At 37.0% G+C, this 24562-nt stretch overlaps 1 protein-coding gene across 1 annotated transcript in view; it reads right to left on the bottom strand.

The window, feature by feature from the left end:
- The window catches only part of NAALADL2 (N-acetylated alpha-linked acidic dipeptidase like 2), a gene marked incomplete at its 5' end in the record, with an annotated part of 290863 nt that overhangs the window by 209281 nt on the left and 57020 nt on the right, over positions 1 to 24562 (bottom strand). Inside the window, one exon of the mRNA XM_075716831.1 lies at positions 10477 to 10596. Coding sequence (XP_075572946.1) covers positions 10477 to 10596 — 120 coding nt within the window. The remainder of the gene's footprint in view (positions 1 to 10476; positions 10597 to 24562) is intronic.

Below are 24562 nucleotides of genomic sequence, written 5' to 3'. Positions count from 1 at the left end.
CAACAAAAACGCCACAAAAAAACACACACAAAACCCAAAACCACTTAAAACCATAAGAATAGAGTAGGATAACATATAAATTGAAGCAAGTTGCCATTTACTTAGAGCTAGATCTAAAGAAAACAGAAAAGATGTTTAACTTTGTTGCACCTGTTGCTGTCTGTGAATTATTCACTCAGACCTAAAGATGAAATTAAAATGCCTGAGTTCTCATAGTGACACACACAATCATTTCCTGTTAAGCGAAAATATGTTCGCTGTGGAAGAATTGCTTTCTGTACAGAGGGTTAGTTTAATGTTTTGGCAATCGAGACAAAATATTCAAAGTGGCTATTGCTGTACTTGCAAAGAGGGTACCAATTATATTTTTAATGATGGACTTGGGTGTTTTTCTTTTCAAATTCATACACTGGCACCAAGAAGCCCAAACAACTGAGAGTCAAATTTTGATGTTGGTGTTCTATGGCTTCTTCAGCATTATGTAAAGAAAGAGAAAAGTAAAAAATATAATGCTAAAAGCCCCCCCCCACACACACCAAAAAAAGACCTCCCAAAATCCTGAGGACAAGCAGTTACATATTTTATTCAGCTATATTCCACAAAAATCAGCTACAGAAGATCTGAAAAGAGTGCATAAAATAACCCTAGGAAAAATAATAAAAAAACCTCCATAGGCTATAGAATATAAAGTATAAAAACCTAGTTCCACTGATGCCAAAGAAAAGGTTGGCTAGCAACATTCAGCAAGATCATGTTTCCACTGAAAGTTCTGATCACAATGCAAACTACAGGTGTATTTGAAAGGGCAGAATTCAGATTTTCATACATAAATCACAAGTGTTGACTTTGTGAACCAATTCTCACAGATGAGTCCCTAAAGCCACGCAGAACAAATGCACATCAAACCAAGGTCTGGATCTGGCTGTATTTCCTGAACTGTAGGACCAGCTTCAAAGCTATTTCTATTCAGAGAACCCACTGGGTTACTGAACCATTTTTTTCTTAACTGTGTTAACTTAGCTGCATTTTAAAGGACAGATGACAAAAAAAGCCACAAGGCATGAAAATCATTCTTCAGTTGAGTAATCTGCGACATCCTGGTTTATCAAATAAAATGTTGATTCTAGGAACAGATCTATTTACTTTGTAATCTCTTAAATAATTACTTTTGATACCTTTCAAATCAGTTCATAGACATGTAAATCAACTATTAAGAAGTAATTACCGTGAAATGAGAAAAAAAAGACCTAAAAGAGCATAAAAATGCTAGAGAACAGTCATAACTTCTTCGTAATAAACTAAGAAACCAGTAACTACTACAGAACATGCCATACAATTCAAACCCACTACAGAATGAGGGGATTACTTACAAAACACTTGCCTGAAGAAAGACGACCTTTTCCTCTGGTCACTATTCCAGAAAATACAAAATAACCAGCATGTACAGTACTGGTCTGTAATTATCCCTTTCAGAGTTGTTCAAGTGGGCAGTTCTGAAGATTAATGGCATGGGTTGCATTGCTTCACCTACTCCAGTGGCTGACGCTTTGAAAGAACCAAAAGGCAGATAGACCTGTTCTGGCAGGATGAGATTCTATATATTCACTCCTCATCTCTACTGAAAGCTCCTGTATCTTCCATTTTCTTTTTCACTTTCTCAGCCGTGTTGAAATCGAACAGTATGTGCTGGAAACACGTGAGATGAAAAAAGGCCCGGATAATTTGTCTGTCAATGGCTCTTTTGTGAAGTCCAAGCTCAAGTAACCTGAATGGCCAGCTCAATTAGCAGCTTGGGTAGACAAAAATGCCTATCTTTCCCAGAAAAGCAGAAAAAGCGCCAAGACCACTTGCAGAAGTATGGCTAGTGCATCTGCAGAAAGAGCAAATTTAAAAGGTTTAGATTTTATGATGGAAAGACAAAGTGCGTAAGTCTTTCCTATTGCCCTGCACACAAGCAGCTGATCAGCTGTGTGGATTCGGAGCTCTGAGGTACAGATTGAGGCAATGGATTTCTTTGCTCGGCTCTGCTTCAGAACAATTGCCTCACAGCAAAGCCATTTCACTTGACTTTGCACCATTTATCAGCACAGAGCACTCAGACAGTAAATTGGATGATTGCATTTACTACTCACTTTTTAAGGGCTTGATAAAATACAAAATTATGCTTGGGCTTCACACCTCTAAAATCCGACAAGAGCTTCAAAAGACTCCAGAATGAAATTTTTATGAGTCGGCCATCCTCCATTTTTGAATGGAAGCCACTTACTGTCTCACTCAATTTAAGCCTATTGTACTAAAAGGAAGAGACCTGCTATAAAGTGGTCAGCCCTTTCCCTCAGGAAACAGCAATTCATAATGGGAGCTGGACTACTTTTTCAAAGGATGCATTTAATATATGTAGTGAATGTGCAATTAAACACCCAATTGAGTACATGAATATTTAGAATTATTTTCCCAAGGGAAAATTAAGTGTTCGGTCTTACTGAAGGTAACAGGACTATGTACCCAGTCGAATAGCTAAGAATTCAGTGTTTGATTCAGCAGCAGGACTTCAGGAACTCCTGTGTCAATCCAGACAAGAAAGAGAGAATAAGGACTAGAGCTGGGAATACAAGTATGTCTGCAAAACGGCAATGACTTTTCAAAACATTAAGGTGAAATTCTGTGGCATCAGAAATGCAGAATAATCGATATCTACTTTTGCTCATTAACTTATATGTCCCCTCGTTTACTCTGCTAATTGCATATTTCTCCTTCCATTCAAACAAATCCAGGGGTTTGTAATCGAAAAGGAAATGAGTAATAACCAAAAGTCCTTTTACTGATGCAACCAAAAAGTTAATTACTTGAAAATATTGACAAGCTGTGCTACAATTCCAGACATCAATTGCTTTTCTCCTACCCCACCCCTTATACATTCTTCTTACCACTTAGAAAAGCAAATTACTTTCTGCCATTTATACTGTATAAAGAAGGAATCCTCACTCTACTTTTATTTACTGCAGCGCACTTGACTAAAGGGATAAGAGCAAATTTTTGCCAACTATTTCATATTCATCTGGACAGATACAGATTGGATTTATAAGTGCACTGGCATTGTTTCACTTTTAGGTGGTACAGGTCACAGTACATCATCCTTCAAATGCTGGATTAAGTATGAGGTAAACTGACACGCTCAGTTTAAATTATTCTGGGTAGTAACTGCCTTCTCGGATCTGAACAATAGACCTCAGGGTGATTTGGTTCCAATCAGCAATACAAAAACACTCTTTTAACTTTTTTTTAGTCATCAGCTATAGATTTCTCAATCAGTATCATTTCTCAATTTTGTTTCCCATAGTACTTCACACAAAGGGGGGCGGGGGGGGGGGGGAATGTATCACAATACATATTTTAATTTTTTTAAAGATATGTTTCAAACTAAGTTTACCAATAAAAATTTTAAAAATGACTTCAGGATGAAGCATTAAGTGATAAATCTGTGCAGAGACTTGGTTTTTTAACTCAGGTATGTGTACTCAATGGGCTGGGGGTGGATTTCTCAGTCACCCCAACACAGAACAGATTTATGATTTCGAGGCAGGGTGTCTCCAGGCTTCTCTAATCAGCTATTACGGCTCGTTCCTTCTGTTCAAAGGGACAAGAAAGCATTGTTATCAGTCAAAGCAGGAGGAATAGAGCTGAGAAGTATGTCTACCAACCTCTTAAATGTGATACACTTTCAGATTAAGGAAGACCCAGGGTCTTTCTTCAAAACAAAGATAAATTTTCTTGGTAATCACTGAAGAGCAATATAGCTTATGCATCATTCCATGAATCATGAAATCAGGAAGGGGTAAGTATGTGACTAGAAGAATCATTCAAAACACAGGACTGATGGCAGTATGAAACATCAACTACATAAACAGTTTTTTTGGTACAGACTATTGTCCAGTAAATTTTTTTGAAGGCCTTGATAAAGAATTTTTTTACATAGGAAGTAGAGAAAGAAATTAAAAGGAAGACTTCTTCAGACTGGATTATATCTAACAGATTTAACAGCTGAACTCAGCTTAGATTATTCAAGAGGAACTCTCAGGATTTTGGGAATCGAGATGAGATTTTAAAAGGATGATAAGTTAGAGAAAACCTGAGAAACAGGATGCTATTCAAGTGGATGTTACTAGATGATCCCAGATCTCCAGGGCTAGTTTTATATGCTTCTATCACTTTCATCCATACTACCTATACCTATGGCTCAAATTTTCAAGAAGGGCTTTAGGAGGGGATATAATATCATTAAAAATCCCACAGCACTCACATGGGAAATGGCTATATAAAGACTTTAGGCGCCTTTGGAAAAAAAATCCATCCTACAAAAAAAAACCCTCCAAAACCCAGTGTCCTTAATAATGAAATGTATATAAGGTGTTGAAGTTCCCTAAAAACCATTTTGTTCAATATGGTTTATATATAAATTTATATGCACACTCTGTATATATATATATTTATATGTATACACATATACACACACATATATGTGTGTATATGTAGGGAGGGAGGAAGGGATGGAAGGAGAGAGAACGACTCCTAGTTAAATGGAGATTTAAATGGAATCTTCACAGTTATACATACTGGCCATAAAAAGTACCAGAGGGAAAGGAATAAACAATGTAGACAGTAGAAAAGTAAAGTGACTTTTTCCAAAGTAAACTTATTTAAAACTAACACAGTTATTAAATAGAAGCCTTTTTGCAAATTGCCTTTATTCTGGGAATCTTTAATATTTTCCATTTAGTAAATCCTTACCCATAAGTGCCTGCCAATAACCTCTGCATAAACATGCAAGCATCCACATTTCTAAACTTCATGACAGTTAAAAAGCAATTTTATGAATATTTATAAAGGCAGTACATTATTAAAATAAATATAGATATTTACACATTAGAACTTCATCTTCTTTTAATGGATGTGGAAAAAATGTTAATATGTGAACATTTTAAAGATGAAGTGGCTTGGCCTTCAGAGCTTTTGTTACTCTATTAAAAGTTAATTTAGGACAGAAATTATAGCTTTTTCTTGAATTCCAAACCCTAAAAATTAAATCATGATCAAGACTTACAACATTTTTCAAAAAATTAATCTGGCGATGGTATTTCCACAGACTGGATACTGAAACTACTGTGCAGTTCTCCCTGAAAAAAAAGCCGCCTCTGGCCTCTTTTATGTGCTCACAGTGGTGACATACACTCAGATGAGTTTTAGGGCAGAGGAGCTGGGCACTAGTGAGGTGGTTTCATCAATCTTTCTGTCACCACACATTTTATACTATTAGAATACGTTTCTTGTCTACAAACACAGCAGGCCACTCAAATAGTTCTTTCTCAAGAAGGTGTTCTACATCACAGAAGTGATTTGCCTAATCACTAGTAATAAATTTCATCATCTTTCCCCACATTTATAGATCCTCCTGATTCAAGGACATCAGGAGTCTGCTCTGACCTCCTGTATGTAACTGGCTACTGAAGTTCACCAGTGATCCCAATAACCTGAGTTCCACCAAAAAAACCAAATTTTCCTTCTCGACAGAACACCAGAAGGCAGTCACTTTCAATCTGAACGCACGAGGAAGCAAGTATTCTACCTTTTTTATGGTGGTTAATTCCAGAAGTTGTGCTTCACTTCTGTTCTACAGTTGTCTCGTTTCAGCTTTCTCCTTAAGAAAGTTTTTCTTCTTCCTTAATCCAGTCTCCTCTTTAGTCAGAAACAATCCAGCTCTTAGAATTGTCTCAGACAGGTCACAAGATCCCTTTAGGAGAGCCACAGTAGTTTAACATTTTTCCTTCTGTCAGTTATTCAGCACCGTGAATTATTCTGGCTAAAGAGACAGAGATTACTAGCATCATGGCGATGCCAAGTTAATGCCTCATATGAGTACTCCCTGTATGCTTCACTCCTCAGCCCACTGGCTTAGTTTGTGTTGCTATAGGAAATTGTCACCCCAGGTGACAGTAAATTCCTAATTCCCAGGTGACAGTAGTAAATTGCTAAACCTTTCCATTACAATTGAAGCCATACTAGAACTTGCTCCAGCCCTTGAATCGTATCTACCATTCATTTCTCCCACTTTTAATATTAATTTTATAATAGACTACAGAGCCTTGCTCCCTTACTGATCTTAATAGTGCCATATCCATGGTAACATACCTTTCTAAACCTCCATTCTGCTCTGATTTATATATACATTAATACACATCCCTTTTTCATCTGTTCTTTTTATCACAGCAATGCAAGCTCTACCTGGTTTGTTTTGGTTTGGTTTGGTTTTTTTCCCCCAGAGTCAATGCTCTTTTTGATACTTTACCCTGCTGTAAAGGTAGGGTCCATGTTCTTTCTTTTTATACGTATAACTTATCACGTGGCTGCAGTAACATATCCTTTATTTGAAAAGGTCCAGCTTAAGGGATCGAGATGTGTCTGCGTGGCTCTGCTGATACTCTAGGAAATGTGCCCACTGCCATAATTGCTGCACCTCTTGCCCCGATCAGATACTATGTTCTGTTTCAGTGGAACAGAAATACAACACTCCCAGTGAAATCTGAAAATCATATTCAATTACAAAAATAACTTAAGGTCAACTTTCTACAAATCTTGTTCTCACAAAGCAGCTTAAATTTATGAACATTACCAAATCTAATCAGAATTACTCACATTAAAGATTCAACTGCATATTCTAACAACATACTAATTTCAGGCTTTTCCGTGTACTCCAAATTCCCTGTATATTCCAATTCCCAGTCACTCCACACTCTAAACCCTGTCTATTGTTTCCAGTGTGTCTGAAGATATGAGAGCTGGGCCCAGCCTGAAAGACTGAAACTAGAAGCTCCGAATTATTTTCAACCTTGATCCTCCCCCAAATTTTGTACCCTATCCAATCTCCATAAAATACCAAACTAAACCTCTAGAGCAAAAATATTGTCAGGAATACAATTATTTTTCCAAGTATTAATATTTCCATCACTTGGGTTTATTTCTATAAATTATCCCCTTGTACATCAAGCTGTTTTCTACCAGCACATACTTCTTTCTGTTAATGTGATGTAAAGACTAAAGAAATATCTTTCAGTTTTCATGGTGAGTTTTCTGCCAGCAGCAGGTTATTATTTCTTTCAGGCTTATTCCAATGGACTCAGTATGGAAAGAATGAACAACCGAGATTAAAAAAAAAAAGGGCAAATTAAAAACACAAAAGGAAAAACACATGAAAACCAGCAGTTGATGATGGCAGTAAAAGAGAGAGAGGCAAAAAGCATATCCATGCGAGGGAAAATGCAAAGGTGAAAAATAGAGACATGATTAGAAACTCTGTTATGAAGATGAAACCTCGGTGCAGGATCTATAAAAATCCAGAGTGAGATATTTGTATAATATGAAGTAATGAGAAATTAAAGAACATTAAAATGTGAAAAATACAACTTAAATATAGAAATTAGAAAGAGAACCGGTAAAAAATAATATATATATATATATATATATATATAGCGCGACAGCTCTGTTATGAACTAGTGTTCTGTTTTAATGTGATGTAAAACCAAGCACGTGGAAGACAGAGATAAGGAAAATATAGGCAGAGGGAAGTATCTGCAGAAACAGAAATGTGAGACTCAATAAGTATAGAAACATAAACATTAGGGGGGAAAAAAGATACAAAAAGTGGATTCAGTGGTGAGATACTGGGCCCATTTAAACCAGCAGAACTTGCTGTTTAGGGCAATCTTTCTCTTTCACTTCAAATATTCTTTATGAAAGAAGAATCTATTCCTGATATCTTCCAAAATATTTTCTCACACTTTTAATAGCTTACAATTATTTCACAGCCAAAGTGACACAATTTATATTCTTTAAAAAAAAAAAAGTTTACAACCTCAAAAAGAAGAAATAACAAATAAAGGGCAAACTTCCTACCTGCGTGAGCAGAACACAAAAAGTAGGTTTGGGGAGTTGTATTTTTAGCTCAGATGCCAAGCATGCATTCAAAGCCAATCTCCTGATCATACCACCCTTTGGTTCATATTGTGTCACAGACTCCGAATGTGCAAACCGGATTTCTTTGGAATAGCAGATGAGCACCAGAAGTGTGGCTAACACACTTCAGCCACCACTTAGCATTTACTTCTGGGGACCAGACTACAGCCAACCCAAACTAAAGTTCCTGAGATGCACCCTGTCCTCAGCACCAATTGTTTTGCCCTACTCCTACAGAATTATAGAATAGTTTAGGTTGGAAAGGACCTTTAAGATCATCCAGTCCAACCATTAACCCAACATTACCAAGTCCACCACTAAACCAGTTAAGGGGAGAGTAATAATTTCATGTTTCTTGGCTTGGTGGCTGGATTATTTTTTAATGAAAGTAAAAACTAGGAATCATTAAGGTTGGAAAGGACCTCTAAGATCATCAGTCCAACCATCAGCCCTACACCACCATGCCCACTAAACCATGTCCCAAAGTGCCACATCTACCCGTTTTTTGAACACCTCCAGGGATGGGGACTCCACCACCTCTCTGGGCAGCCTGTTCCAATGCTTGACTACCCTTTCCATGAAGAAATTTCTCCTAATATCCAATCTAAACCTCCCCTGGCACAGCTTAAGCCCATTTCCTCTTGTCCTATCGCTAACTACTTGGGAGAAGAGACCAACACCCACCTCACTACACCCTCCTTTCTCAGGTAGTTGTAGAGAGCAATAAGGTCTCCCCTCAGCCTCCTCTTCTCTAGACTGCATTACTTGCTAGTTTAGACACAGTAAGTGCTTACAGGAACACAAATTAAATTGATAAATAGTCCATCTCATAGATACTTTAGACAGCACTATTACAGCAAACTTTGCATCTTTATTAAATTCCTACTTTATAAGCCCCAATTGCTATTTCATTGTTTTTGTCAGTTAGCAGTGAAAGGCAGTATAAGATCCATTGGTGGAAATGATGCACAACAGCCAAGTTCCAACAATGATAACTGACCTTTCACAGGCGTAATTAGATTGCATCTAAATAATTTAAATAAACAGCTAAAGCTACTCAGCTGAAAATGGCATTTTTGTTGAGACAAATACTATTCCTATAGAAAAAAAATACTAAGTGGTTATATTCTGAACCTGTGTTGTGGTCCCAATTGTGCTTTCTACGGCCGACAGAGCAGATCCTGATTCTCTTAATTATAAGATCTGGAAGTCACTGTTCTTTTATAATTGCTTTTGTGAATTAGGAATGAATTGTTTAAATATTTATTGGGCTAGTGTATTTTCTGAAAGGCAAAACAGCATTTTTGTTTATAAAATATTTGCAATAGAAGGCAGTTACTTGACATATAGAGTTTAAATATGGTTTGTATGTTGAGTCTCTTACGCCTAATGTACAAGTGGACTAGTGAGCTCCATCTCTGCGCTCTCTGCCAGTGCTGGAGTTGGAGGGGAAAGAACGGGCACGCTCATGTACACCCCTCCCCACACAGAGCTGCAAACAAAGAAGAAGGAAGGAGGGAGGGAGTGGAAGAAAAACATGGTTCTCATTCTGAACTGGTGGTAACCTATCCATAGACCAGTAAATCCTAGTGATTTTACAGGAGTGACTGACCATTAACGGCAGGGGGGATAAATGCCTATCTGTGTATCTCAGGGCAGTCCGCTTACACATTTTACACAGCAGAAAACACCGCTGAAGCTAATGCTCTTTTCTACGTCTCAGTCCCTTTCTTCCCTCTGAGGTGGTAAGGGTGGCAGAAAGAACCAAGGTGGCATAGGCAAATTCTCCACAGAGCAAGGCTATATTACACCATGATGAAATGAAGTTACGATGTCATTTCTAAAACAAATCCATGAACAATAGCGTTAGTCTTCCTGTAATGTAGGCTACTGGTTCCTACCTCGCAATCTCAGTGCTGGCAGCAGCACATCCGCAGCAAGGCCCAACGTGCCAAGCTTTGGGCATAGCCCAGTGGGACTGGAAAGACCGGCAGAAGCCTGAATTCGGGTGAGCTCGTACCATGCTCTGCCTCCTCGCCCAGCATGCTCACACAACAGCCAGCAGGCCAAGTACTACGTGCAATTGTGCGGAAACAAGAGACCAGTGCAGCGTTACACGTACATTTTTAGCAGACACAGATCCAACTATTCTTGATCTCAGTTGCCTTCCTCCCACCCCCACCATGATTTTTTATTTCTTTTAGGGATTTCTTTATTTGCCAAAAGACTTATTGTACACACGGAGAAAATATGGCATACTACTGGGGCACTGTAAGATCTGCAGCAAAATAAATAACTGTAACATGTAAAAGGCATCACAGATCCAAGTGGCTAGCATTAAGGAAAAATCTGAATGCCAGTAAATCCTGACTTACTGGGATAGAATGGAAAGGTCCTTGTTTTGGTATTTTGAAACTGAAAAAAAACAAATAACTAATTCAGCTAAAGCGCAACAAGCATTTGACTAACCTTATAAAGCAAAGGTGATTGTCCTAGCTTCAAAAGTGCAATTTTTTTGGTCACATTTGTAATGGCTTGAATCCGGATCAAGTCTTCTGCGGTCCCATACTGTACATCAACAAGTTCTGCCTGCAAAGAGAAGACAAAGTTCAGGCAATACCTATAACCGTGCATCATTGAGGGTGCTCCTTCCACAGAAACAAAATTGTTTGCATACGTACAAGCACCTGAGCAAAGATCTGCAATTACCCTACCCCCACTTCCTAATCAGGAATACCTGTAATAACGAAGAGCTTCAGAATTCGATCTGACAGATAAATTTATATCTTTGCAGTTTTCATTCATAATTCATCAGCTGTGATAAAAACCCAATTTTTTTTTTTTGACAGTAGTTATAATAAGTGGTGCTGATTCTGATGAGAATTTCCCCTCGTTAGCTACAGGAATGTATTTAAAACCATGTGAGGGATACTAACTCACTTCTGTTAATTTTCTTAAAAGGAATTAGAGTCTTGTAAAGCATTTCAGAAAATGTGAGTGAATGATTATACTGGTCACTTATGAAAATATACAGATAATACATACTCTACAAATACAGTTTTATTATGTGGTCTCATATGATTCCTCAGCAGCCTACCGTAACTACTGAGGTATTTTCTTATAATCCATCAGTTACCCAAGCATCATAGTCAAATAACAATAGTGATAACAGACTACACCACTCTGACACGTAAACTTTTCAATTAATTTTTAAAATTATTTAGAATCACTTCCAATTAAACTGAAAGTGTTTAGAACATGAAGATTTTCAGTTCTTCAGTTAGGACACTGCAAGAATGTATTAAAGGTCTAAGTTATTAAATGTCAAGCATTGGCAGTGATGGAGAAATACTTCAAGATGTGTTTTCAAGGATTTTTTTTTTTTTTTATTATATATATAATTTAAGAGTGACCAAGGGCATTTTTCTCATACACTTATAGCAATAAATTCTGGTGAATACCAAGTATGAGGATAATCAGTCTTGTACATTATTATGTTAGAATGTTATGAAGCTCTCAGGACACCATTGAGGACATTCTGGAACCTCTAAATCCCTACACAGTGCTCACATAAAACACAAATACAAGAAGACACAAGAATATTACATGAGTGTTTAAAAATTAAAATAAGAGGAGCAGTACAAGATGGAAAAGTTTCTCTTTCAGTTCAGTTTTGGTAACTTAAGTATGGATTCATTGCCAAAGGCAACAGTTCTGATTTTGGGCATCTCTACACAAACTGTTTAAATTCTAGCAACAATTGTTCTGGGTATGTAGGATGTGTGAAATTTTACTAGATACCTGAACACAGGTATTTTGGGAAAGTATTTACCATTATACAACTGTATCTGAATATTATGTCTGAGTTTGCACCTCAATATTTAAGTTGAAATAATAAAAAAAATTACCAGGGTTCCTGTCTTCTTAAATGTATTCTTTTAATTTTCAAGTTAACAAGTTTCTAAGTCTGTAAGATGTCATCAGTGCTGTATAAACTAAGTATTTAGAAAGGTCACCCAAAGTTATAAAACAGTTTTGGAACAAGCAGACATCAAATTTAAAACCAAATACTGAAACACAGGAACAGAAAATCTTGCACTTCATACAGTTTCTTCTGAAATATGTGGGGCTTTTAATATCTAAAGAACTTGAAAGCTATTTCATAAGAAAATTCAAATCATGACTACAGGCTGAAATCCAATATAAATTTTTTCCTGTGTGATCATCGTACTTGGAAAGTATGATAAAATCAAGTGAAAAAGTTTTTATACTAGCAGAAGCTATTTTTTATTTTACCTAATCTGATGCCTCTGGTTATAAAGAGTTCACCTCAAATGAGGAAAGGGTATTAACCAGTGTACTTCCTTGAAGTTCACACAAATTTTACCTCATTCTGTAGATCTCAGCTTTATTTTAATTTGCACCTACAGACGTGTCAATAGATACAGTTCAGTGCAATAATTATTAGAGTCTCAAAAGTCTTACGGGTTGAGACATTATACCTAGGCTGATTTCTGGGGAGACCTCTAATCTAATTCCTTTGGACCCAATGCCTTTCCCACTTACCCTCAAGCCAACCAAAAATCAGAGCTTTCATCATTCGTATGAGAGAAACTACACTGAATTTTCCTGAGGCAAAATCAATACACAAAGATGTAACATAATGAAGTATCAAACCATTTGCTTCTACAGTACGCCTGTGTGAAAATGAGATCCCTGCCCATCTACATTCATGTGCTTCTTTTCACATCATTTTTGCTAGCTACTCCTCCAGGGTGCTATCCACCGCTCTGTAAACAACAAAACTACATGTTTGCACAATTATTAATGCATTTAGCAACTGCCCTTGGATGTTCTTAGTTAATTTATGGATGCAAACTGCATCTTCAAGAGCTGCTCACCAGTCTTTCCCAGGCAACATATGAGCTCAACAAGAGCAGGCTGAATAAAAGGCCCTACAAAAGCACAGCTCATATTTTTTAATTATGTGAGAACCAGAACCTGACTCCCTGCTGCCCCAAACACTCTGCAAACCATGTTCTTTGCTCCAAATGTTAAAAGTAAGCCCCAATGCCAAAGCTATTAAATACATTCATACATTAGGCGTACATGTAAGAAGTCATTACATAATGAAAAAGCAGCTGGGTATAATATAACAAAGAGTTACATGTGCTTTCATTACACATCTTCCACAGGAAGGGTATGGCAAAGCTCAATATATTAGAAGTTTTCCTTTTGCACTTGTCTGAAAATAAATACGACCTAAGCCTCTTGTTACTGTCCAACTTTAGGGGTACTTGCACACTTATATTTCACTGTAATTTCGAAGTGGTTCTCTTCTCATCACGTATGTTTGACCCTTAATTTTACCTTTTTGGGAAACACAGGTAAAAATATTGCACATGTCTACCGAAGTTATCACATCCTGGTAACATCACATATAGCCTACCAGCTGGAGGTTTGCACAGCTAATCTCAGATCTAACTTCAGTTAAAACAACAAAAAAACGGAATAAAATCTTCTCTTGAGCAAAACTACACATGGCTCCTCCCCTCCCAAACGAAGTCAATAACCCACTGAAGAGTTTAGCACAAAGTCATAACATTTTGGCAGTACAGGCCAGAAACTAACAGGTAAATATTAAATTATAAAAATAGTTTTAAAAATTATTCCTACCCCTTCCTTTCTTCCACACTGTAATACGTTAGTAAAATTTGTAAAATATTTTGCACTACCTAATAACACCATCTCATCAAATACAGTATAGCCACACTAGCTCAGAGTAGTCAGTTTTGTTTTTATTTAATACACTGGGGCTCAACTACTTGGACCCTTCTAGCATAAAATAAAATATTGAAAAAGTACACCTTTAAAATAACGTTAAAGAATCGTATTGAATCCAAAGAGTGCTACCCACTCAATAATCCACTGAGAAATTAACAGTCCATTTATGTTACATGAAGTCCTGTTTTAGCCACAACATTCCTAACACCTCCAAAAAGGAATAAAGATTAAATTTTCTATTCTTTCTTTTTTCTTTTTTAGAAATGCTTACAACATGGCATAATCCTCATTATACACATTCTAAATTTTAAATTAGCAAAATACCCCACCCACAACTACCCATATTTGATAAACTGTTTTCCTTTGGTAGGATAATTCTGTTCAAAAACAAAAGAGAACTCATCCTTTTATCAGGTACCAAAAAAGAGCACTTGTGTAGTTGGTTTAGATATGCAAGGGTAAATCCTCTTACCCTAAAACTGGGAAACTGCTAAAGAATGAGTTGTTTTATCCATTTGAATTAGGTACTTACTCTTCAAATTGTTTCATGCTATGCTGTTTGAAAGATATGACTATTTAGGAACAAATTGCGATGTGCAATATGGAGTTCAGTAGTATTCCCCCATGCATGAAATGAAGTAGGGGTAGGTAATAAAACAAACATTTTTAGAAAAAGTAATTATTTTATGTTAGACTTATTATTACTTTCTAAGTCCCAAGATGATGCTCAATGAGTTGCAAACGTTCTACCTTAGAAACTATGATAAAATCCCCCCAAAACAGAAAAGACAAGGACTCTGAAAATGCCATAATCAAGACAGTCAAGGATCTTTTCCCAATTTCTTCTACTTATCCCCAAAATGAAAGAGAATAAAAAAAGCATACTTCATTCAGTTGTGGATGAAAGAGAGTAAGACAGGTCTTGGCAAGGAAAATCATGAGTAACTGTACAGGTGGCAGCTGGGGTCTTGAAGATGCTGGATACTCTTTTAAAACTTTGCTTTCTTTGCAAATACTGAGGCATTTAAAAAAAAGGATAAGTTAAATAGCTCAAAAATAATAACAGAAATATGTTTGTCATCTCATGTTGTTACCATTCAGTCCACTTCAATGAGGAAAGGAATTTAATAACAGCATCATACATCTGCATCCAATATAGTGGTTAAGACGCAGATTTTGGCTTATTTGCCAGGGGCACACAAGACAGGAAGAAGCTTAAGGGAAAAACCCACAGGAAGAAAAAAACCCCTCAAAGCCAGTATGCCCCGGCAGGGATGTTTCTCACAACCACCAAAATGCAGATGGAGTAGGTGCAGATAAGAAGGTAGCTCTTAAATGCATCTGCTCTAGCTATCCAGGGTGGGAATCCCAGGGTAGAAAAGCACCTCACCTAAGCAAATAGGTCTTTAAGAGAATACATTATGGTCAGTACTGAGCAATCTCAAAGAAATCTTATCTGAAAGGTGTAAACTTGTGCAGAAAACAAAACCAAAAGTAGCATACAGAATGGCTGTGGTGAAAAATCGTCTCTTCTTAATGTTACCTGTTGTTAGTGCCACAGTTCAGTAACCTCAAATTATGAATATATTTTATCAAATACCAACCTGTTGACTCATATCAATGAACAGCTTCTACACAAACTATTTAGGAGGGCAGGACCGTAGAAGCTGCAGCTATGGCAATGACTGATACTCAGTAGCACAGTCAAGCTCATTCCTGCCAGTTCTGACCTACCCACCAAAAGTGTCAGAAAGGGATGACTTAAAGAAACTCTAGTATTGAAGAAAACTAAATATTAAATGCTATATACACAATATATTTAGGATTGTTTATTCCTCAGAGTTAAGACAATTTCTCCAAAAAACACGTATGTAATTCTAGAAGTATCAACCCCTCAAGTTCTGTGACTGTTCAGGCTTACTATATCCCCTTCTTTCATTCACGACAATGCCCTTTATTTGTCCTTCAACATTCAGCAACTATTTTCAGGTTGTTCACAAAATAGAGGTAACAGAAACATCCAACACATGATCAATCACAAGTAAATAACCTTGAACTAGTCATCCTGTCTAAAGTAAAAACTCCAAAATATATTTGCAAATTGTATCTGAGAAGACGGCCGTCTGCAATCAGGACATGAGGCTAACTTTAATTAAACACTTCATTATAATTTATTTGCACAGCTCTGAAATTGAGGCTGAAGGCAGCATTCAGCAGAGCATAAAAGTAAACTCAAGCTGGCTGTAGATCAAAGCTGGACATCAACAAACGCGAAGAAAGCTGCACACATAAAACTAGCTCTTCTCTAAAATTAGAGAAAAGGAAGAAAGAAACGGGGAGATAACGGAGCTGTGCCCAAGTATGCAAAAATCATTCGTTGGTGTAAACTCTGCTACTCTTTCTGACAGGAGCTGCTGCTCCCACATTTCAGCCAACAGCGTCCCTCCGATAATCAGGGAACCACAGCTGTCTCCCTGTGATTGCTACCACCCAAGCCTCCTTCCTCATCTTACTGAGCATGCCAGAGACAAAATAAACAGCCACAGCCATCTTTTATATACTTATTGTATTTCTATAGAAATGTTAATATTCAGAGTTATCTTTCAAACTTTGTCCTTCACTTGGTTCCAGGCAAAAAGAGAGAGAGAGAGACCTTCTGTGTTTGTGGGTTTTGTGGCATGCATCTGATGACTGCCTCTAGTTCAACTGAAGTGCTGGAGGTTGAATTAAGAAAGTAATGTGCCTAGCTATTGATTTCTTTTACAGTAATGGCACTCGGTACGAGTAGGATCAGTTGGTCTGTTCCTTCATGGTTAGGACTCGCTGAAGCCAAGCGCAAGTGCAGTAAGTTTTATTTTCTGTTTTATGTCGCTAGGCTCAGCATTATCACAAGAGGGAAAGACCTCAGAAAGCATGACCAAGGGTATAACTCAACATTTACAAAAATAAAGACAAGTCTGACACAAGACAGAAACAAATCAGGAAATAATTTGAGGCAGATGACCGATTTTTCAGAGCAGAGCTCTTGGGGATATGGGGGGGATGTCACATGAAAGAGTAATTTCTTATAGAGATGCTTTTGCTATAAAACAAAACTTCCTTTCTTTCAAAGTCAGTTTTCATGCAAACACCATACTCCAGTGTTTAGAATAATTTCAAAATAACACTATCTTTGAAATCCCCTGGCAAGCTTTCCACTCTCTATTTACTTTATGAAAAATTTGGTATAAGACCTCAAAATGCAAGCACGCTGTCTTCTGGTAGCAAATACTACTTACAATGTTTTGTGTGTCTTATGACACTTGGACATTCCCAAACTGTCTGGGAAAGCTTGTAGATAAATTTGAGGTACTTACACAGAAATGCCTCTGTGAAATCCTGCGAGTGACTAAACTGTAAATTTGAAAGTAAATTCCCCTACTATCTTGGCCAAATTTGGACACTACTTATCCAGACTCTATTTCTAGTAGCACAGGATTCCCTATCCTTGAGCTTCTTTTTACATCTTATTTAGAAAACTGGAATGAGAAAATTAATCTTACATCTTGAAAAATAACAACCTAATGTATTTCCAAGCAACTGCCTGAGGGAAGCAAAAAAAGAGATGATTTGTGTAATTTGAACATGCTGTCTGAGCCCAAAAAAAGCAAATCATTACCTATCTGGATTAACTGAAGCTGATTTTGCTCCATTACAATACTAACAGATGCACCTGACCCACAGTGTCTGGGCAGATTTAAATCACAGAACTTCAGTATTGTTCCACATAGCAAGATACATGGGGGGAGGGGTCATTAAATAACTAGCTGGTCATTAAAAATCTAGCTTCTACCTGCAAGCATTTACTCTTCTTGAAACAAGATTCATGATATCTTTTCTTTATATACTTTACCTCAATATTCCTACTCATACAAATAAAATTCCAGAGTAATTCAATATGACTCACAGTGTCAGCTTACAGTCAAGAAGGATTTGGTGTCTAGTTTTTATTACATAAAATTGCACACTGCATTACAATGGCAGCTAAAACTGTAATTTGTACTAAAACAGGAAGAAAAAAAAAAAAGATGTCCCTTAACCTCAGTTTGATAGAGTTTGGCCTTGCAGACCGAATTCAGTCACAGACACATTTTACACGCTCTCTCTTCCCCCTCGTCCTATCTTCCAGCTAACACAGCTCCATTCCAGGCAGGGCTCTACTGAAGCTTCTCCTATAGGTTGCTTTTGCTGTTCCACTATCATTTCCAGAAAGACACTGAGGTTTAGCTTGCTTGCTTTTTACAGCTTATAGCAGGGTTTTTTTCTACTAACTCCCAGGGAGACTGAATTAAGATTGAAGCCTTTTTATAGCCTACAGAAAAGAACCTCTTCTGTGTTTTATGGTTGCAGAGCCCCAGATAAATCTGAGCTGACACAGCACAGTTCCCTGTTGATAATGCTCATCCTGTCAACCCCTCCCTTTATATCTATTTTCAACTTTATTTTTCCTTCTTTTAATTCATTCCTACCTCCCCCCCCGTCCTAAATCACATTCTTCCAAGTTTCCCTTAAGTAGAAGGCAAAACTAATACTCAAGTATACCTTCTTAATTCACAATATCCAGTGAGATATCCAATCAACAAACCTAGTTTTCTCATCTTTTCTAATTATATTTCAATACAAATCTAGTTTTCCAGGTATTCTGAAATAAAACATTCTTATTTTCAGTCATATTACATAGATATTTATTTATTTTATAGCCTCTAGGAACATTGCTTTGGTTATAAAACACTAAAGGGCACGATATCATTTGAGGCCTAAAATCCTACCAGAAATTTTATTATTTTAAACTTTCATTAAGTGATGCTGATTATTTGTCATCTCACAAAGCTCAGTAGTGACAAAATTTTAAATTGTAATGATTATTTCTTATCTGTATTAAATATTATTTATATCCTCTTCTTCATAAGATTTAACTGCAAAGATATTTAGTCACATTAGTCTTTAAAGCATATAGTCACATTGATAACACATTCCTAAGCAAAGCAGAAAGAGTAATGTGTATTTGCCAGCTTACTTGGTTTAGCTTATTCAGTGGTAATTATTCATGCAAATATACATTTACAAATTACACAGACTAAGGATAAACAAACCAAACAGACTTCTTCAGCTGTAATGTGACATCTTAAAAATTAAATCATAAGCTACATATGTACATAGTAAATTATAATGGTGTGATTGAAACCTGGCTTTAAAATTTTCAGTGAAATTACTGTTTGCCAGAATCCAGTGCTGCTATGTCAGAACTCAACAAATTCTCAAGGCCAGACTGCAGTGACGTGGAGGTTTTATTAGCTACTCTCAAACACAAAGAATGAAAGTCAAACATCCAGAGGCTGCAGACTGTCCTCCTTCAGTGGCCTTTTTATCATACATCAAATAAAAACCAGGCATTCCCTCCTAGGGTAGCTACAACTGTTAAGTCTTTGGAGAAGATGCTGGCACCTTACAGAAGGTGCCTGGAAGTGCTTTATATACAAAGAGGTTCTGCAGCCTGCAGCAGAAACTGCCATCTAGACTGCTACTGTAGGGAAGGATCCATGCAAGTGTTCAAACAATGGGCAGACGTGGCACTTTGGGACATGGTTTAGTGGGCATGGTGGTGTTGGGCTGATGATCAGAATGATGATCTTAGAGATCCTTTCCAGCTTAATGATTCCTAGTTTTTACTTTCATTATAAATAATCCAGCCACCAAGCCAGGAAACATGAAATTATGACTCTACCTTTAATTGGTTTAGTGGTGGACCTGGTACTGTTAGGTTAATGGTTGGACTGGATGATCTTAAAGGTCTTTTCCAACCTAAACGATTCTATAATTCTATGATTCTATCTCAGCTGGGCACGAGAGGCTACCAAACGGCACTGGGCACACTCCCCTTCACCTTTTCGTAGGCTCAAAGTGAAACACGAAACACGGTGAAACCCGAGTTTGCACCTACACATCCAGAGAAGGAAAGTAATCTCCTGTCTGAAATGACAGGTCATAAGAACAATGTCCTGTAAATGCAAACACTCTATCAAAGACAGAATATGTGTGTCAACTGCACTGAACCATTACATGGAAGTGCTTTTGATTCTTTGCAAGTAAAAATGAAATATTTTATTTTATAACTATAATACATTTGGTATCTTAATTTCCTAGACAGTAGCATTTCAACTTTGTTAGACTGTTTCATTTTTAGAGTTAGTCTGGCTGAGTTAAAACAAAAATATCTAGGAAAATAGCCTTACAACTTTCAGGTTTCCAAGTTCTGCCACAATTCTGAACACATTTTGAAACAGTGTAATTTTCATAGGATGAGAAGCCTATTTCCCAGTCAACTCTCATACTAGTGCACGCATAGCGTACTGAAATATATAGGCTTGCTACGCAAACACACAAAACCTAAGTTGCTGTTACTGTAAGTCCATAGATGCAGAAAGATAAAATAGACATCTACCTCAAAGATGCAGATAATCATGCGTATGTACAAGAGGAGGTCATCTACTGCATCAGAAGAACACTTGAACTTTCAGAAATGTCAGTGAGGACTCTATTTTCCAGAACATAATAAATGCTCTTTCACAGAGTACTTATAGCCCTTGCTTGGCCAAACATCACGCACTTGAACATAATCAGAGAGATGCCCAACCATGCAGTGCTGTAAACACAAATCTGAGTGGTAAAGCAGCATCTTATCAAACTTGGAGAAGCAAGCATGCAGTTGTGAAAAGGCAAATGGCATCTTTCCTATCTGATGTGAATTTTGTTGTTTTAAGTCATTACACAGATGTATAGGTCTCTAAATTACCTCTTTAGAAAAAGGACTGAGGAAAAATACAATCTAAAATTACAAATACATTCAGATGACAGAAAAGGACACCAACGAAAACAGGGAATTCATCATTGCTCAAGTATATTCAAGTGACCCAAATGATTGACCAACACAAATATAAAGAAGGCTGTATGAGAACAGCATAGCTCTATGTGATTAAACAAGTAGATGTTTCCATTCTTCAGTTGCCTAACGTTATGGAAAGACGACCTATCTTACACAAGACATGTAGCATGTGGTCCAGGTAAAATTGTACCAGGAAGAAAACCCAGTTCTTTGTTGTTCCAGGCTTTCAGATTTTGTATTTAAAACTGCACTCAAAATTTTGTAATTGCCATATGGTCATTAATTGTGATACTGTATTCTGCACTGCTTAGTCATCTAAAGGTTTCTATTTGGCAGCACCAGTTACCTTTTCTTTCAGAAATAGCTAAACTTCATTTTCAAAATGTTTTCTTTTTATGAATAACAGCAAGGATTAACTGGAAGTTCAGAATACGGCCCTGCCAGGTATCATTGCTATAGCATAATCAGTAGCTCGCCTTTATCCTAAGTGTTCCCAAAGGTTAGGGTGAAGGTTTTCCTGAACTGTGCCAAATTTCACACAGACATTTTGATCATTCATCTCTGCTAAGTGTTGGCAGGAACACCATGGAGAATTTGTGAACTTGGTTCCTGTGGTCTCAGCAGGGATGGAAAATCCTGGAGAAAGAGAGGAAATCCCATGCAATGGTCAGAAACTGCTTCTTTCTAGAAAAGGGCCCAGCAAATTGTTCACCTTGTACAGTGGCATCCCATTAAATCATATCTCAGAAGGAAAGATAGAAAAACATTGACATTATCTAAAACCTATGGGAAAGGATACCAGAATCTGGACAAATTGATGGGGAGGAAGGAGTAATCTGACCTCCAACACTACACAACTGATTTCACTGGTAATGCAAAAACTTCACCATCACTGCAGCCCTGCCAGAGCCTTGGAGCTGGGTCTGAACCGAGCTTCCCTCATCTTCCACACAGCCTGGAATCCAGGTCAGTCTCCTTTACAGCAGTAGAGAAGTGCTCAGTATTACTGTAGCAATAGTACTTTATGGTACAGTTTTCAATAACAGCAGTTAAAGCACATTATTACAGAGGTATCAGTTACTACAGAAATCTGCACTCAATTCTTTATCTTCCCCCATTATGATCCCTCCTGCACAGGATGTCAAACAAGCAACAAAAAGACAGTAGAAACAGGGAGCTCAAGTATGCACTGTCATAAATTCTGATTCAACCCCAAATTTCCTTAACAGTCCATCTTCCAAGATCAAACCAGTCCTCTTCCTGAATTTCAAGAAACACAAGAGACTAAATTCAATAGATGAGACAAAGAACGCACAATGGTCAACATTAAATATATTCACTAGTTGTGTCATCTACTGAAGAGGTTCCCTCCATATTTCTTCATTTGTCTTTACATTTTTGGTACCCACTTTACAAACAGTATACGTTGTGAAGAAATTATCTTCATTGGCTACAGAGAAAATTGAAAAACTCTGGAAGTTTATTTCAGGCAGAGCAACTCTACAGGCATTAAGACAACAGCCATAAGATAATCAGGGAAAGATCTGAACTGAAAGAGTTAGCCTTACGCATCAGATCCTGAGCCTAACACTGTCCATGCTGATATAATTTATCATTCTATATTTTTAATTTGTGTCATTACGTGATTGTAATATTTTTTTTTAACCTTGAGACATAAGAGATTTATCGGTAAAAGGACAACATGGACAAAGACATGAGAAAATTTTTTGGAATAAAAATTTTGGTTAAAAAAAACGATGCAGTAATTCTTTTGACAGTAATACAATTTCTAGCTTTTCATACTACTTCATCCTCTAAAATAATCGCCAAGTAAAGATCATGCTTTGCAAGCATTGACCTGCAGCAGGAGGAACATCTCTCCTGGATGACAACGCATCAGGAGCTTTCTTGCATATTCAAGCAGCTTTGCTCTCTATTACTTGAAGACATTGCCAGACCTCTTCTATCCTTATTCACCTCTGTCTGCCCCTTGAAGACACCAGTGTGAAGCAGTGAATCTTACAGGAGACAAGACTAACTCTATATGGTAACATAATTCAGTGGAAGGAAGATAAATTCCTTGAAGCATCTTCTTTCTCACACACACCTACTCTTGGGCCAGTCACAAGCTGGTGATTGATTAGTCACCTTCTCTTTGAACTGCAGAGCACAGGAACGTAAGAAATAATTATGAGAACAGAACTGATATATCTCATGATTAATTCACATTAAGGCCCTCTTAATGAATGAGATAAACACAGTAACTAATATTCATTACATGAGGTGTTAGACATGAGATTTATTTGTATTTAGTGGAAGAGACAGCATATCAGACAGAAAAAACTAAGAACGCCTAATTCTAGAAAAAGGGAAGACCAATGTACTTTCAGCTTTGTTTAGTTTGCACTGATTTTTTTTTTTTTTTTTTTTTATTTGTAAGTGGATACTTCTCTCCTGGGATTACCACTGGTGGGCACAGTCAGAAGTGCTGTATTTCCAACTAGCTTAAAAGTGAAATTCTGAACAAAAGCTTATTCTCAGGACATTTTAATCCAGCCAGTGAACAAGCTCTAGCATTTTGACAGTTTGCATACACACCCAATGTGCTTCTGCCAGCTGCACCTGGACACCAAAGCTAAGACTTGCCTATGGTTAGTAACGGGGTCTTTTTTTATTAGTATTATTCTTTTTTACATTTTTAAGAATTCCATTCTTACAAATTTTTTTCAAGCAGCTGTATCACAGCTGCACATTTTTCACCTGCTCTGAAAGGCTTTCAAAAGACATTTACTTCAAAGGGTTTTCTCTAAGAGAGGCCGCCTTCACTTTTTGGTCTTTCTTACTATTGAGGCTCTGTGTCCAGGTTTATAGCATTCCTCAATGCAGTCTCTAGAGAGGTTCATCCTTTGCTCTTTCATACCAAAATTCAACAAAGAAGTCAGACAAGCCATTAAAATCTGTCCTCACCAAATTATTCATATAACAGCAGCTTTATCCTCAACTAGTTTAGATTACACTTAAAACCTGTCGTGTATGCTTCTTTTTTTTCCTTTTTTAGTAATAACTTATTTCCACTCTTTCATAGTGATCATCTTAGGAGATTATATTTGGACTTCATATTACCACATCCTAACATAGATAGGAAATCTTCCAACTTGTTTTGGATTTTCAATGTTACTTTCATCTCAAAATATTGAAAAGATTTTAACAATGAGGAAAAAAAGAGTCCTGTAGAAAAGCATTCAATAAGCTGATATTATTACATTAGAAGAAATCGATTTTTAAGATTTTGACAAAATGTTGTGCAATATTGACTGTAAAAGTTATACTGGTAGATGCAGATAACTCCTAAGATAAAACACATTGCTAAGGCTTCAGCTGATAAGATTTATCACACTGCACTGAAGATTAAAATAGTCACTCCTGATTCTTTTCAGCTGCCAGCTCTAATTCACAAGAGACATCACCATTATTTAGACTTCTACAAAAATAATCAAGTGCAGTATTTCAGAAAAGTGGTGTTTTGTTTTGGTTTTTTTTTAAATTTATGTTACTACAGTGATTCTAACTCATATTCTCATGGATGACTGACTGATGCCTGGGACTGCCAGGGTCAGAATCTCATGGCCATGCTCCCAGTTACAGGACGCACAGGCACGGTAAGATGTAATCTGTCTCCAACTACAGATGCTTTTGTATTGCTAATGTTCCTTAAAAGGTGTTAGGACTTGTTTCTCTTCCTCAGAAGTAAACTAAAAAATGAGAACAAGCAATAGTTCAATCAATATTGTATTTTACTGTCACTCATAACTATCACAAAGCTGGGTAGCATTTTAACAAGTTCTTTAT

The sequence above is a fragment of the Pelecanus crispus genome, chromosome 9, assembly GCF_030463565.1.
Source record: "Pelecanus crispus isolate bPelCri1 chromosome 9, bPelCri1.pri, whole genome shotgun sequence".
NCBI lineage: Eukaryota > Metazoa > Chordata > Aves > Pelecaniformes > Pelecanidae > Pelecanus > Pelecanus crispus.
The sequence above is the reverse complement of the archived record's forward strand: the minus strand, read 5'-3'. Positions and strand labels throughout refer to the sequence as shown.